We start from the raw sequence: 16,818 nt of genomic DNA on the forward strand, positions 1-16,818 counted from the left end.
TGAAACTAATTTTATACTAGCTTGGTAAAGCTTTATAAAGTACTGGTGTTAGCCGTATTTGTTAATTTTGAAAACTGTACAAAATGAGAGAAGTTGTTTGAAGAAAGTTTTACAATGACAAAATAACCATACTGACTAAAAGTAGAGAAAATGCACCACCACAAAGGTAATGTGACCACAAAGGTTGTGTGACCACAAAGGTGACCACAGTAGTATTGTTACCTTCTCTGGGACTAAATGCAATGTTTATTTCAATTCCTGTTGATTTTGTTGTTGCTGATCCAGGTTTAGAGTCAGCTATTGACCCAGAACCTTGGATAGAATTACTCATCATACTTGAACGGGACTGTAAGTTCCTACCTGCTCTAGTTCGTACTGAAATTTTAATGTAACACTACATATCAAAACACAACCAAAAATATCAAATTTCTGAAAAAATGCTAGAGATATAACTTTTTTTGTGATTTAACACATCAGCTTATAACTTATATTAATCTGTTAATTTTTAACTCAAATAACTTATGATGAATCAGTACATTAGCAAAATATAACTTCAAATATAAAAATAATCATGATTCTTGTGTATGAAGCTGTTTCTATAATCTAGAAGATACATATCTATTTGGGAATTATGATAGCTCAGGTCTAACCTGACATATACTTAAGAGCAGGGAAATTGAGAACTTTTATTCTGAGCCATAAGAAATCCAAAACCTTATGTTGAGCAGTCAAGGTTCTCGCTAAGGATTTTTGAAGGTGAGTCCAGGGACTCATCATTTTTAGGTATGATGAGTCCAACAGCAAGAAGAAAATATTTTATTGCAATATAAGTAATATTTTAGTCTCCATTTCCTAACAGAGCAATGAAATCAAATCAAATTCAGATCACTTTTAAACTTTTGCTATAAAACAATGATATTTGTGTTTAACTGTGTTCAGTTAATACAAAATATTTCAATCTTGATGCATCAGTTTTGAAAATGGTGAGTCCAGACAGATTTTGATGAGTCCAAGACTCATGGACTCGCCTTCGTGAGAACCCTGAGCAGTCAAATTCCTATATTGCTAAAGGTACTTTATTATCTACCCAATACCACAACAATATCCTAACAAACTTGGTCTTTTGATTGCAATGATACCCTTCTAACTATAGAACTTCTAAATGAGTAATTTGAAAGTAAAGATATGAAAAGTGACAATTGTATAATGATTTTTTTTTAAATCACTGTAGAAATCATACTGCATGATGGGATCAATCATATCATACTGAATAAGGGAAAAGAATGGAATGACTGCCATCAGATGGAAGGGCAAACAATCGACACATAAACATCTTAACATCCATTTAATGAACTTATCAGATGAAAAGGGCAAACAATGGACACATAAACATCTAAAAAACATTAGAACTTATAAGATGAAAGGCAAAACAGTGACAAATATACATCTAAACATCCATCTATTGAATTTATCAGATAAAAGGTCTTAACAATCGACAAATAAAAGTCTAGACATCCATCTACTGAACTTATCAAATCAATATCTAGACATCCATTCAATGAACTTATCTGATGAAAGGGCAAACAATTGACAAATGAACGTCTAAAATTCTATTTACTGAATAAAGAAAACAATACAAAAAAAATTAGAAAAATAAGCTAATGTATATTTTGAATATGTTATTAAAAGTTAAAACATTTGATGATTATACAACTACTAAACATCCTCAAAAATTCTAAGTAGTTTGAAAAAATTATTATTTGGAAAATATGTTAATGCAAAAACATTTGCTAATACATATATATTTCTAATTTACCTATCACAAAACATTATAAAATGATAAAAGTCACTCATTTAATTGTCTCTAGCATAAAAAAAAATAAAAATATTGTGATATCTCACCTTTTACACTGTACTGAACTGGAAAAAGTTTATCAAGACTTAACAAACAAAAAAAGAATTTGAAATATAAACAGTATTCAGAAAGATGTTATTTCTGAGCAGAATGGTATATTATCAATAGTTAGAAATAAAATGAGATAATAGTCACTCAATAATGTTTGGAAAATAATAAATACAACACAACACTTCAAAGTTTCAACCCTATATTGTGATTGATTTATTATCTGAAAGACTTGAATACTCTAAATTTCTGCTACTTTTGTATGACCTCCTGTTCATCAAGAAAACAAATGTTAATGTCTGTTTAAACACTTGAAAAACTTCAGTCTATTAACATATATTTCAATACTGGTTAGATTCAATTGAACACTAGTAATTCATACAACAATATTTAGCCAAAGTACAAATATGTACCTGTTCTGTGTCGCACTGTACGGCGATATGGTCGTACCCTACCATCAGGGAAAAAGTCATCTGACAGCAAAATACACATGTTATTAGATCAAAACAAAACAGTTGCAACAGAATTAAGTATTCAATTTTATATCAAATAAAGGTTTAAATCATGCAACAATGTTGTTAAACTTTAAAAAAAATAATTAAAATGATTATATTGAAGCATGCTTTTCTATAACAGACCCTATGTACTATATCATTATTATAGTAAACAATTTAGATACAGTGTAACACTGTAATGGAATTTTTAATTTCCAGATACAAACACAAAAGAAAAACAATGCCAATGAGTGTTCAAACTTTCAGACCTATGATCTCAATATTGTATAGGTTCTTGAAATTTCATTATGCTACAAAATGCCTTCTTAAAGCTTCTTGCTAGGTGTCATTATACTATTCTGAGACTTATGAAAGTGATTATATGTATTATAATTGGAGAAAAAAAATGTCATTTTTATGATATTTTTGTCACAAAAACACTCGACTTTTGGAATAACAGATTTTTTATGCTGATGAATAATATTTGGGTTATTGGAGCTTATATTTGTTTTACATGTTTATGCTCAGCCTAAGGTGCAGATGACAAGGTTTTGAAATATCAACCATTTAGCTAACACATTTTTGTCTGACAGTCAGTTGCTTGGACATTTTTTTGATGGACTTATTGACCTATTGTAGCATATAAACACCTATTGAACTAGACCATATGTGAGAGATTTTTCTCAATTATGATTAACTGGTCCTTTTAATTATTGCTAATTAGAGCTTAGACAGCACTGCAACAGAACTGCAGTAATGAATTACAATTGGCATTACATATTAAATTTCAACTTTTTGAGAAATGAATAATTCAAACTATATACACAAACTACTAAAGTAAGAATTTACAAATGGACAGAGACAGGCAAACCTGTATTATGCTGAACAATGACTGAGCATACAAATATGATATGTCCATGTTGTACTGTCTTTTCTACCATTAAAAATAAACAACTTATAAATGTCCCTTTGCTAGATAAAGGTAACTAACAGTTGTTTCTTTCAGTGCCAATTGACAAATGGTACAATAATAGTTTACAATTATTGTGCCACAACTTTTCAATTATATTATCAAGTTAGTTACTAGTGTAATTTGTTTTATATTAAAATATAAACACCATGCCTTTTTTATTTAGTTTTTCACACACTTTATTTTACCTTTGACTGCTGTGTTATTTGTCTTTGACTTAATTTTCTCTTGTTTATGTTGGAGGGGTTTACTTTCAAGTGAACTAGTTTTTTTCTTTTGTTCAACACTGGAGGATTCATTTAAATTCTCATCTTTATAATAAAAATCAAAAGAAATAATTATATAAGAATATGGTAACATTGTCTAGTTCGATACCAATAAACTTTTGAAGAGCTTTTACTTTAATAGTCTGGCCTGGTGCACCTTATATTTATCATTGAAGCTTGATGTACTATTGGCAATATTTAAAAAATATTCAGAATGTGAAAGAAAATACTCCTCAAACATTTTAATTTTATCAGGTGCACAACTTCAATAAAAAAAATTGTATTAAATAAAATCAATTAATCTATCATTGAAGTTTCAAGGATAGACAGGTTGAAAACTTTTACACAAAATGGGTAATGTCTTCTGAAAATTTTGCTTTAAAAACAAGAGGCTCTCAAGAGCCTGAATCGCTCACCTGGTAACCTGGTAAACAATGCCTTATTAACTAAATTAATAAATTAATGTTTGTTGTAAATTAAATCGAGTAACAAAGGCCATGTACTATCCTGGAAATACCTTTTAAAGCCTCTTAGGAACCTCTGGAAAGAAATGGGCATGAGTTCGCCCTACAATTGATTAAGATACAGTCTAGGTCAATCTGATGATTCACAATACAATTGCTATTAACAGTTTATCTGTATCTATAATAAGATAATAAACAAACACTGCAAAATTTCTTTAAAATCATCAATTCAGGGGCATTATACCTGAAAAACCAGTTACCCAATTCGGCTGAAAATTTCAGGACAGGTAGACCTTGACCTAATAAACACTTTAACTTCTTGTCTTATTTGCTCGAAATGCTGGAGTTTTTGAGATGTAAGCCAAAAACTGCATTTTACCCTGTGTTCTATTTTTAGCCATGACGGCCATGTTTTTTGACGAAATAGAAAATAAACCACAAACTTTATTTTATACACCCTACTGATCATTCAGTTGAAGTTTGGTTGAATTTGGTTGAGTACATGTAGTTTTAGAGGAGAAGATTTTTTAAAGTTAGCAAATATGATGAACAAATTGTGAAAAATTGTCATTAAAGGACAAGAACCCCTTAAGGGGTCAATTGACAATTTTCATCGTATTAACTTATTTGTAGATCTTACTTTGCTGATCATTTTTGCTGTTTATAGTTTATCTTTATCTATAATGATATTCAAGGTAATGAACAAAAACTGCAAAATTTCCTTAAAATTACCAATTAAGTGGCAGCAACCCAACAATGGGTTGTTTGATTCATCTGAAAATTTCAGGGCTGATAGATCTTGACCTAATGAACATTTTTACCCCCATGTCAGATTTGCTCTAAATGCTTTCGTTTTTGAGATATAAGCCAAAAACTGCATTTGACCCCATGTTCTATTTTTAGCAATGGCGACCATGTTTGTTGATAGATCAACACTTCGGATACAATTTATAAACTAGATTCCCTAAGGAACATTCAGTTAAAGTTTGGAAGTATTTGGCCTAGTAGTTTCAGAGGAGAAGAACTTGAAATAGTTTACGACGACAGACGACGGATGACGACGGACGCCAAGTGATGGCATAAGCTCACTTTGGCCCTTCGGGCCACGTGAGCTAAAAAATTAAAAAAATTCTTACAGAGAAAGAATATCTAAACTTGACATCAGTTGAAGACAAACAACAACTCTATATGGCAAATAAATAAAATTCAATACACAGTTGTGTTATATTTATTACCACGGTGCTATCTTAATAGATTTTATAATAGACTGTACTGTTAATGTTTTAATTTGGGTAACAATGCGATTTTTTTATCCCTTGGAAGTTACATTGTATATGAAATTACTGAGAGTTTTTGCCTGAAGATTTTTAATTTTGGTAATCTTGATAAGTTTATATCAAGTAGGTTTGGAGCAGAGGCAAATAACACATGGGTAAAACAGATGACAAACAATAATCACTTCCCTGTGTGGACACAAAAACAAAGTTATTTGACATAATTTATATAAAAAATTCTATATGAAAACATCATATCATGTGACACTTCTATAATAACACATGGAGCAAACAAAGACCATAAGTTTGTTATCAAAGTTGAGAATGAGTTTCATTTTTGCCAGACACTTGTTTGTTTGAAGCTTTGCTCAGATTTCTGAAGTACTAATTGACATATAAATACTTACCATCTTTAAGATTAGATTTTGCTTCCTGTACTTTATTCTGCAAATTCAGTATTTGTCTTTCAAGCTGTTCATTTATTTCTGTTTGAGTTTCATACCTGGTTTTCCACTCATTTCCTTAAAAAGATAAAACTACTTACAAGTACATGTAAGTAAGATTTTTTGAGGGATGTATACATTGTACATGTAAGTCCATGAAAGGTTTCAACGTTGACATTCTTTTCTTTTCAATGAATAGACCACATGCTCAACACAGACACAAACCCTCTCCACCAAGGTCAAAATAAAGGTTTTGGTGAATAATGATTCAAAAGAGTTGAGTATTGACTTGCAAGCCAATAATACATCAGCTTTTTTACCCTAAAGTAAGATATAAACTGCCCCAATATTAGAAAATGTTAACCATTGCAAACGATAAAACCAACGAACATGTTTTTGTTCAAAGAAACCCATATACCATGCTTATGCATAATCAGTGAGAAAGTTACATGACCCCAAAAAATCTAAACATTTTTCAAGAAGTCTCTGAACTATGAGGTCAAGGACATTAGACGGACACAAACCTTGTAATATAAGGTTTCTGCATACAAGGTATGAAGCATCAAGGTAACATCATGCAGATATCAAAAGAGAAGAGAATTTGCTTACTTTTAAACCTGAATTCACTTGACATACCATAATTGAAAATTTTATTTGCTGTTGGTTCAGGTCAGGAAGATTATACAAATGGCTATATATAAATATGATGTAAAAAATAAACTAACAAATAAATTACATTAAAATGATAAAGTAAGTACATATAAATCACAGAAAGTAAAATAGTTAGTTTTAACTTATAATATGTAATCATGGTAATTGGTAAAGTAAAAAGATTTTAAAGCACAATGCAAAAGGGTGAACACCTGTTATATTTTGAAAAGATGGAGGTACAATGTACATATCCTACTCCATATTTTTGTCTAATTAAGATGGCATGAAAAAATCTTATTTTTCAAATATAAACATAGAAGCAAGCTATTACAATTTGCTGAATGACAGTGCTTATCTTGATAATTGAAAATACTTTTTGAAAAATGTGTAATAAAATTTTTCAAACAAAAAAGAGGTAAAAGTACATGTACATTGTACCTTTCATTTTTTTTTTAGATTTTCAATTGATCCAAAGAATTATCATTAAATGTTTTTGGTATATAATGCTATAAATTCCAATGTTTTGTATGTCAAAAAAAATTCACCAAAAAGATAAAACAACACCATAATTTGAATTGACTACAAAATGCAAACTGCATTAAACTACTAGCCTAAAACTGGCAAAGTACCACTCCTATAAATACACTTCCCTTCCCAGGAATTCTTCTGTCCTGATGGAATCATTACATTGTAGACAAAGTCTTACAAAAGTAATCAGTTAATCAACTTAATGTTTTTGAAATCAAATATCACAAGCAAACTAAAACAAGGGCTAATGCTAATCTGACTTCACAATCACTGGGGTAAAGCTGATGACCGTAACTGCATTCACGGTCATCCCAAGCTGTCGGATGAAAAAATAGGTCAGTATCTGTATTGTCTGTTACAGTGTTTCTATATCATTTTCTTTACAAAGGAGACATTGATACGATGTAAATTTATAAAAGATTCACACGGAAATCACAAATTACTTCTGAGAAATGTGCATGAAACAGGAAATTCGATTTAAAAAAATCGCTAAGATGTCCGTAAATCATTATCAAAATATTTTCAAGATGACCGTAACATAAAACAAGGATGACCGTAATTGGTAAACAGATGACCGTAACTTGTAAAAGAAGACCGTAATTTGTAAAGATTGACTGTAATTTATAAAGGATGATCGTAACTTTTAAATGATGACCCTCAATTCTAAGAATATCCGTATTTGTATTCATAGCTTTTTGTTGTGTTTGTCTCAATAGGCCCTTCCCTAGATTTGCCTGTGCTACAGATCTCTAAAATATATCTTTGTGTAAAAAAATTTGAACATTTTCTCATCAATTATTAGAACAGTTCACAGTAAAACCCTTTAAAAGTCACCTACAATGTATTCATTATAATTATACTCATACTAACAAGAGTCAACATAGGTTCATCGTTTTTTATATGACTGTAAAACCTAAACTATTTAACTATGAAACAAAGTTTTAAGCTATTAACATCAGCCTTATTATCTTTAGTTCTTTGTACACAAGTACAGAGATAGTGAACACCAAGTCAGTCAGCTATAATAACAAGCAATACTTTGTTTACTTACTTATATTTTTTGCTGGAATGGTCAATAGGTAAAATATGATAAGTCACTTTTCAAAAGTGAATAGATATCATAATAAATTTCTTAAAGTTAAATTTGAATAAGAGCAATCCTCTTAGATCAATACTGATATAATGCAATCCACCTAATTCGCATTTTGCTTTTCTAACTAAATGTAACAAAATAGAGGACAACTTCACAATCTAAGTCATGTTAGTAACCAATTTCAACTTTTCAAAAGTAGAACTTACAGCTGCTTCTATATACAACAGCATACAAAAAGATCAACTTAGTGTTTTTGTTAATTAAAACAACAAATCAGATGTAATTAAGGTGGTTTGCTCCTCTAGTTTTTGACTTTTTGTCAGATATTCAAAATCCGCTGGTTTTATTCATGCGAAAAAATTGTTGTTCACTTTTCTTTTTATAATTTTTCTTGCATATAGTGTAAGAGATCGTGTAAAGAGCAATTTCTAAACATCTTATAAAATCCTTATTATTTTTACATAGGTTTAGAAAGGAAAACAAGAACACTGACTTTTCATTCTTTTAGTCTCTTTTAAGTTCAGTTAATTGTACATTGTATACTATCAATGTATAACAGTCTTTTTAAAAGTTTGTTATTTTGAAACAGAAAAGCAAAGTTAGCATTAGTTAATTTTTTAATAACTAAATTTTCAGACAAATATGCTTACCAACACAGACAAATATAAAAATTTTGAACTGTATATGATAACAAATGGAAAAATGATCAACCATATACAATAAAAGTGAAGATCTGTTCCTGCATGGAGCAGCATTTTATTCAGCAAAAGATTTTCAACTGCCACAGACAAAACTTTCTGAGGAATTACCTTCATTGTCAACAGTATCATATCTGTTCTCTAGTTCTTCTACAGTAGCTCTCAACTCAGCTGCAGATTGCTCCAACATTTCTCTGTAATATTTAGAAAATATACAATGTGCCTTAAAATAATAGATGTAAGAAGATGTGGTACGTGTACATAGTACATGTAGCATGTATGAGTGGCAACCATCCATCCAAGTCACAATTCATAAAGGTAAACCATTAAAGGTCTAAGTACAGTCATCATAAGGGAGCCTTGGCTCACACAGAACATCAAGCTATAAGTATAAAGGGCCCAAAAATGACTAGTGTAAAACCATTCAAAACAGGCAAACAAATGGTCTAATCTATTTTAAAATTACCAAAAACTTCAAGGATGCACTCACACACAACGTGCTCCTTGATACTTACCCTCATCTGAAATAAACAGATACTCTTGTTTTTATCTTATACCAAAAAATAAAAATAAAAAAAGTAATATTTAAAAACGAAATAAAAAATTGTATAAATTAAAAACAAAGAAAAATTGTAAAAAATTGAAAATACCAAAATATACATGTATGACCAAAAACAACTTTGAACAAGATATATTTTGTTAATTTATATTTTGACAAAAATTATTCACATAAATTTATCAAAAAACATTTACCAGGCATGCGCCGGAAAGTAAACATCAGTACGTTGATGGTTTTCTGTAACAAAAGAAGAAAAACAGAGAATCGAGAAACACATACCATATGAACCACATAAAAAAAAACAAAAAAAACCCACTGAACATCAGGTTCCTGACTTAGGACAGGTTCAAACAAATGCAGCAGGTTTAAATAGGCATCAAACTTCACCCTAACCAGGAACAATTTTTGTGTTACACTATTTCATAGTGAAATGTAAATTATTGTCCAGAAAAGGGTGACAAATTTTCATTGAATAGGACGCTATTTCATAAAAAATATTGTCTACAGTATTTCATTATGAAGTAGTTTCAGTAGACAATATCTTATATGATATTTTGTCCGACGGACAATATTGTATGCGGGCTTTTTGTTTATGTTCGGGAATTCCGTTCGAAAGAAAAAAGTTAAATAACATTTGTCTTCGAAAACATATTTTCTTACTTCATTTGCTTTTCTTGCTGGATTTCCTGGCGTATTTTTTCGAGTTCAAAATCACCATCCATTTTTGAGACTTTTGTTGCAATGCAATTGAATATATATATATTTTGTGACTTTATAACTAATGAATATTGTTTATAGTTCTGTATCCAATGCAACACGCATATCAAAGAAACGTTTTGAATAAGGCAAAGTGCGCGTCTTTGTCTGGTAAATGCTTAAAAATTAAACGGCAGCGAAAATAAAATTTCCGGTATTGACTACGTATCTGTTCCGTTTACAAGAACCGCTATGAAAAATACTCGGGAAAAACTAAGCGCAGTAGATAATAAAATATCAAGGACGTATATTATTAGTTATACGTCCTTGAAAATATCAAGAAACTTACACTCGACTTCCAATGAAAACAAGGTTAAATAAAGAAAAAATATGATTTTAAGGTATCAATGAATGATCATGAATGATTTCTACTTCACCATTTAGACTGACTCTTGGTAGGGACTTTCTATACTTAGTATACTTAGTATAGAAAGTCCCTGGTTTAATAGCTTCCTTCTGAGCAGAGACCCTCAGTCAAGGAAACCACGATAGGAAATGCAAGCCAGGGAATATCATATCAATTGGGAGATATAAAGTCCGTATGCAAGCGCTGCTGAGAAGCCGTGAAATCATCTCTTTTGTCTTAATTTTTTTGTTTTCAACCGTCCCTTATTGTCAATTTCTAGATATAAGTCAAGATATGAGGCAGACTTAACTGTATCTGCTGTATCCTTTATCTCTAGTTCGATGGGATGGATGCATTCAACATAGTCACCAAATTTTGAATGATGATTTAGTGAGGGAACATCATCTATAAAGACGTTGATTACACACGGTATTCGGTCTATGTTTTATTTGACCATTTCTTGATGAATAAGTAGGACGAAAACAAATTAATTCTACGAATCATTAAATAGTAACTTGTCTGTACTTCTTATTTGAATCCAAATTAAATAAAACCTGATTTTAATAAATAAAATGTTATGTCTTATTTTATGATTAAGCAATGCTTCCTTGTTCATAGTGCCATATTTGCCATGTAAGACGTAACAACAAGAACCAAGCATCCAAATATAAACGAAGAAATAAATACAAACTACTGAATGGATTTCAATAAAATTTGTACAGATGGGATATATAATATGATCATATTTATGATGTGAAACTGTCACGATAAACATCAATATAAAAAAAGAAGATGTGGTATGATTGCCAATGAGACAACTATCCACAAAAGATCAAAATGACACAGACATTAACAACTATAGGTCACCGTACGGCCTTCAACAATGAACAAAGCCCATGCCGCATAGTCAGCTATAAAAGGCCCCATGATTAGACAATGTAAAACAATTCAAACGAGAAAACTAACGGCCTTATTTATGTAAAAAAATGAACGAAAACAAATATGTAACACCTAAACAAATGACAACCACTGAATTACAGGCTCCTGATATAATTGTTATATTGTTAAATTTCCAACCATATTCGTATCAAAATCGTCATTTGATTTTGTTTGAATTTTATAGATATCATATTGTCTCCTATACATTAACGACATATAAATAAACCGTGCAATATGCTTTTTGCTGCGCAATATACATTTTGCTATCTGCCGTTTTTGCCGGATCACCTTCGAAAATATAGTTTAACATGTGACTATCCTTGAACGAATCAAATAAGTTCAAATATACAAATTAATAATACTGAGTAAAATAGATAAAATGTAGAGAAAAGTGACATAACAATTTAAAGAATACAGAAATAAACACCACCCCCAATCCGGACCCTCATGGTATACACGAGAATCTGGATGGAGACGCAAAATATAGAATAGTAGATAAGGACAGTAGAAGATTGATGCATTGCTAAAAAAGAGAGAAAAAATAATAATTGTTTAAGAATACAGACATGAAACACCCCTGGGTGTTGAAACAGTAACGGATTGCGATGTACTCATATTGGTGACAAATGCTAGAAGTTTACATGCGGTCAACTGCAGTTCTCCTCTGCACTTATGTAGAAAGTAACTAAACGGAATAAAATGAATTAAAACTTAAGTTAACAAAATGTAGCTGCATTCGCTCCTTTCCATTTACTTCTTAGAATGATTTGAAAACAACATATGATTAAGTAATAGAAGAAAAGAACCAATTGGATGATGCTGACGAATTAGGGGTTAACGTCCAGTGACAAATATCATGTGCATATGAGAACGACAACACGTTATATGTACCCCTGTGTTGTATTAGAAAGACACGTTCTTTGAGAACGTGCTACTTTGAACAGATTCAAAAATTAAGGCTGATTGAAAACGTTGATATTAAATTTATGCATATTCCAGCGGCCAATCCATATCATGCTATATTGAAGTGACACACCCTTCAATAAAATGCAAAGAAAGTCAAAATAAAAATGCTCTTACTAGAACGATACTGTTGCACCGTATTGTCATTTTTTTTTAACTCAAGAACATCTCATTCTTTACTTTTTCAATGGGAAAATATAAATGAAGCAAAACTATTGCAGTGGCTAAATGACTCTTAACTGACACAATTTCAATTGTCCAACCCATTAACAGACTTTATTCCCATAATTTTCACTAAAACATGGTATTATTCTCGTTATATTACAATTATGAAATATTTACTAATGTCAATTTATTTTTTAGAACCAAAGTACTATTTTGTGTCCTTTAAATGATATCTATAATTGTTTGTTTCGCCTTTTATTAAAAAAATTACTATGCGTATCAGCATAAATTATACATACTTGCGCGACGCCTTTTAGTTTTACTGAAAACTGCGCAGACTATGAAATGTTTTTACAGGTGGAAAATATTCTATGATAGATATCATTTTGTCAGACACTTTTCTTTTTTTGATTTGGTTCTTATAATATGCCAAAAATTTGTATATTTAATAGAGTTTAACATAAAATTGTGCGTTTTACTCTTAACAGACGTATAACCAACCCGATTAACAGACCAATCGCCCATATAGCCGCATACTCAATATAGATTAACCGACCAATCTCTCGGTTAGCCGAGTGTCGGCCGTGCTCCTACGATTATGATGGTGCTAGTAACTAGTAACTGCGGAGGAAAACATTAAGAAGGCAAGAAGAGCTTTATACAGTTTAATGGCAAGTGGCTTGCATGGAGAAAATGGACTAGACCCATCTACATCTATATCCACCTTCAGAACATATGGTATGCCTATCCTACTATATGGACTAGATGTTGTAATGATCAACAGCAAATCTTTGAAAATACTACAATCTTTCTACAAGAAAACGATAGAACAAATATTATCTTTACCAATATTAACTGCAGACTTGGCTATATGTTTATTATCTGGATTACTACCCATAAATGCTGAAATTGATATAAAAATTATAACTTTACTTGGAAATATTCTATGTTCTGACAAATCAACTGTTGAATGGAAAATAGCAAACCGTCAATTGAAAATTAAATCGTGCGAAAGCAACAGTTGGTTCATAGATGCAAAGAAAATTTGTTTTAAATATCAACTAACAGACCCAGTAGAATTTTTGGATACAATAACAACAAAAGAAACATGGAAAAGAAGCATGGTGAATAAAATTAAAACATACTGGCATAGAAAGATCTTGGATGAGAAAGAACATTTCAATAGCCTACAATATTTATCTCCAATATACAGCCTTGGTCATTGTCATCCGTTGATCAGTATATCTACTTCTGACCCAAAAATAATACAAAAATTGCCACCACGAGTGAAAATTGCAACAGGGCTATACATCCTACAATCACAAAGAGCCAAATATAACTCTAATGCAGTGGACCCAACATGTCAATTATGCAAAAATGGAGAAGAAACTTTAATATCCCATGTCCTGCTTACTTGTGTAACTCTAGATGCTGTAAGAAAACCCATATTGGAAAAAATAGTGAGAACTGCTGGTAGAATTTTCTCTGAGAGCAACAGAGTCAATAACATTGAACTACTCAGATTGATTTGCGATCCTTACAACTATTGCAAAAATAACAGTGATAAAATATTTGATAATAATATATCAAAAATTCTTGAACCTCAATGTGGGAAAATGTTACACCTACTCCATACAACAAGATATAGACTTCTCGGTCTGGATACTAAACAACTCAAAAAGAGGAGGAAAGTTTAAGACTATTAGTTAATTATATATAATTGTATATAATTAAAGTGTTATGTAAGTGACTCAGCATAAGCAAGGATTTGTATAGTGATACAAATCCTTGGCATAAGACAGTCCAAATTATCACTTCTTATTTAGATAATTTTAGATTTTAAAATTGCCTATTGCGTATAGTATAAATTGACATTTGTGTATATAATATTCCGGTGGATGGAACCATTATTTGTGTGATAATTATATATATATTCGTGGTGGTGGATGTCACTCCAGCTATAATTGGAGGTGTGCCTTGACTGGCAGAATTTATTATACAGATTACAGAGATGGTGCTCCTTAGAAAGAGGTTTATTCAGAACTTACAATTTACGATCTTTACATTGACATCTTTCCCATACACTTACATCCCCCAAATTTGACCTGCAAGAAGAAGACAGTGTGACTGGAAACTATCCATTTGTTAATATTGTAGTTGACTTTTTTTTACGTAAGATTTATAGCATCAGGGAGTGCGTAGGCTTTTGTGGTAAGGTTCATCATAAAAAACGGACAAATATGGCTGTATTTACATGCCAAAAATTACTCTGAGTACAGACTTTCCTGTGAAGTTGGAAAAGTTTTAATGCCTGGCATCCACTACTGGACACTAGATATAATAAAGTTACATGCATTTTGTGTTTCAAAAAGATAAAATCTCTTTTGGATTTTGATGGGCATTTTTTTTCCTTCATGCAAAAGGTGTGAAAATTAACTAAGTTGTGGAACAACTAATATTACTATGCGATGCTCCCTCAGGGCAAAAACCGGTTTGTATTGTTTTGATTGTCCTTAATTGACATGGACAAGAGTTATCTTCACAACTATAGGTGAGTTAAAGAGTTTAACTTGAGTCAGTGAGTGGACAGTATCAAAGTAATTCAGGTGTTTGTTTATTTTTACACCTTCTGCAGAAAGGAAAAAAAATGCCCATCAAAAACTAAGAAAGATCTTTCTTAAACACAAAATGCATTTAACTTTTATATATCTAGTGGATGCTAGGCATTAAAACTTTCCAAACAGCACAGGTAAGTCTGTACACAGAGTAGTTTTTGGGGTGAAAATACGGCCATATTTGTCCATTTGTTATGATGAACCTTAAACCGATCTTACCAGGTGTTATTCCTCATGTTCCTATGCCATGACAAAAATCATTGATATAATTGTACAGGTTTAGAATTAGACTAGTCCAAATAAATTATGCCGTTTTAGTTCGGCTTTTTGATATATTTTTTGACGCCTTCCTTCGTAGGCCTTCGTAGGAAGGCGTAACATCAAAATCAAAAATAGACTTTCTAGACAGCATAATTATTTGGACTAGGTTTAGATGGAATAATTTGTCTCTAGTGTGGCTACATCTTCAATCTTCAATCTTTGTCGTGATGACAGAGTAATCACTCTTGTGAATTGTCCTCTCTTGTAAAATTATTATCACTAGTGTAGTTGTGAGCCAAAATTTGTTCCTGTGAAAAAAGTTCCAGTGGAACTAATATCACAGGAAATATGTTCTGGGAGAACTTTTTTCATAGATAATTTCAATATAATTTGTTCCATCTCTATGAAATAAGTTCCACACTTTACCTGGTGAAATAAGTCCCGGGTTGGTGAAATTTGTTCTTACCTAGTGAAATAGGTTCCAGATTTATGAGATTTGTTCCTTACCTGGTGAAATAAGTTCTGGGTTTGTGAAATTTGTTCCTCACCTGGTAAAATAAGTTCCTAGTCTGTGAAATATGATCCACTGGTTAAACAGGTTATCTTATATACTGAACATTTGTCATCAATGAGTTTAAAGTTATCATTCAAGTGCATTATAAAATAAGTATAATATATTGATAATATAATAAATGAAAAATGTAAATCATCCAATAAGAATCTTAGTGTGGACTGTAGCAAATGTTTAATTATAAACGTAAAAAATATCAAAATGACAGTCCCACTTTGAGCCAGAAAAGAGTAGGATGAAAAAAAAATCTTTCAGAAAAAATTAAAGTAAAAGATGAACATGAACATATGAACAAATTTGAGAAGGACAAAATAACTGATTAATGATTCCAAAAGACACGAAGAAACAAAAGACACACTCTTTTGAAACTGTTCCATGACGAGTACATGTATGACTAGAAACAGGGCCATGACATTTAACAGGAACCTAGGAGTAATACCACATAAAACATAGATAGAAATTATGATAAATTACTATCACTTTATCCTGTAGAACTTTAGTCATGCCTACAATTGCACATGTATCCCATACCAGCACACTCAGTGCAGCATTTAGCTTGCTTTATAATTTAAGTGTAACAAGAAAATGTTTCGCTGTGCAATATGTTGCAAAGGTACTTATTTCAGTGAAAATAGGTTTGAGAAGAACTTATTCATTGATTTCTTTGAAATATGTACATATTGGTCTTAAACTAATATCACAGGAACTTATTTAAAACTTTTAATATTAACTGGAACAATATTCATGGAGCTATGATATTTGTTCCGGAACTTATTTCATATTTGGTAAAAAAATTAGTTCCGGAACAAATTTTACAATGCTGGAACATATTTTTTGTAATATAAGTTCCGGCGGAACA

General features: G+C 31.1%; 2 protein-coding genes across 14 annotated transcripts in view; one reads left to right on the forward strand and one right to left on the reverse strand.

Moving 5' to 3' along the window:
- Positions 1–10,192, reverse strand: part of LOC139486843 (coiled-coil domain-containing protein 169-like) — a 46,121-nt gene extending 35,929 nt beyond the window's left edge. For 2 of the 13 annotated variants that reach the window (XM_071271897.1, XM_071271896.1), the window contains exons 1-5: positions 10,004–10,191; positions 8,896–8,978; positions 5,779–5,892; positions 1,903–1,920; positions 223–375 (exon numbers count right to left, since the gene is read on the reverse strand). In XM_071271897.1, the coding sequence (XP_071127998.1) occupies positions 223–375; positions 1,903–1,920; positions 5,779–5,892; positions 8,896–8,978; positions 10,004–10,065 (430 nt within the window). In that variant the 5' untranslated portion in view covers positions 10,066–10,191. Of the gene's footprint in view, positions 1–222; positions 376–1,902; positions 1,921–2,316; positions 2,377–5,778; positions 5,893–8,895; positions 8,979–10,003 lie in introns of all 13 variants that reach the window. The other 11 variants (XM_071271903.1, XM_071271900.1, XM_071271894.1 and 8 more) reach the window with 10 other exon arrangements.
- Positions 10,193–14,541: 4,349 nt separating this feature from the next.
- Positions 14,542–16,818, forward strand: part of LOC139486844 (large ribosomal subunit protein bL9m-like) — a 50,338-nt gene continuing 48,061 nt past the window's right edge. The window contains exon 1 of the mRNA XM_071271908.1: positions 14,542–14,684. The gene's annotated coding sequence lies outside the window, so the exon portion shown is untranslated. The remainder of the gene's footprint in view (positions 14,685–16,818) is intronic.

The sequence above is a fragment of the Mytilus edulis genome, chromosome 8, assembly GCF_963676685.1.
Source record: "Mytilus edulis chromosome 8, xbMytEdul2.2, whole genome shotgun sequence".
Classification (NCBI taxonomy): Eukaryota; Metazoa; Mollusca; class Bivalvia; order Mytilida; family Mytilidae; genus Mytilus; species Mytilus edulis.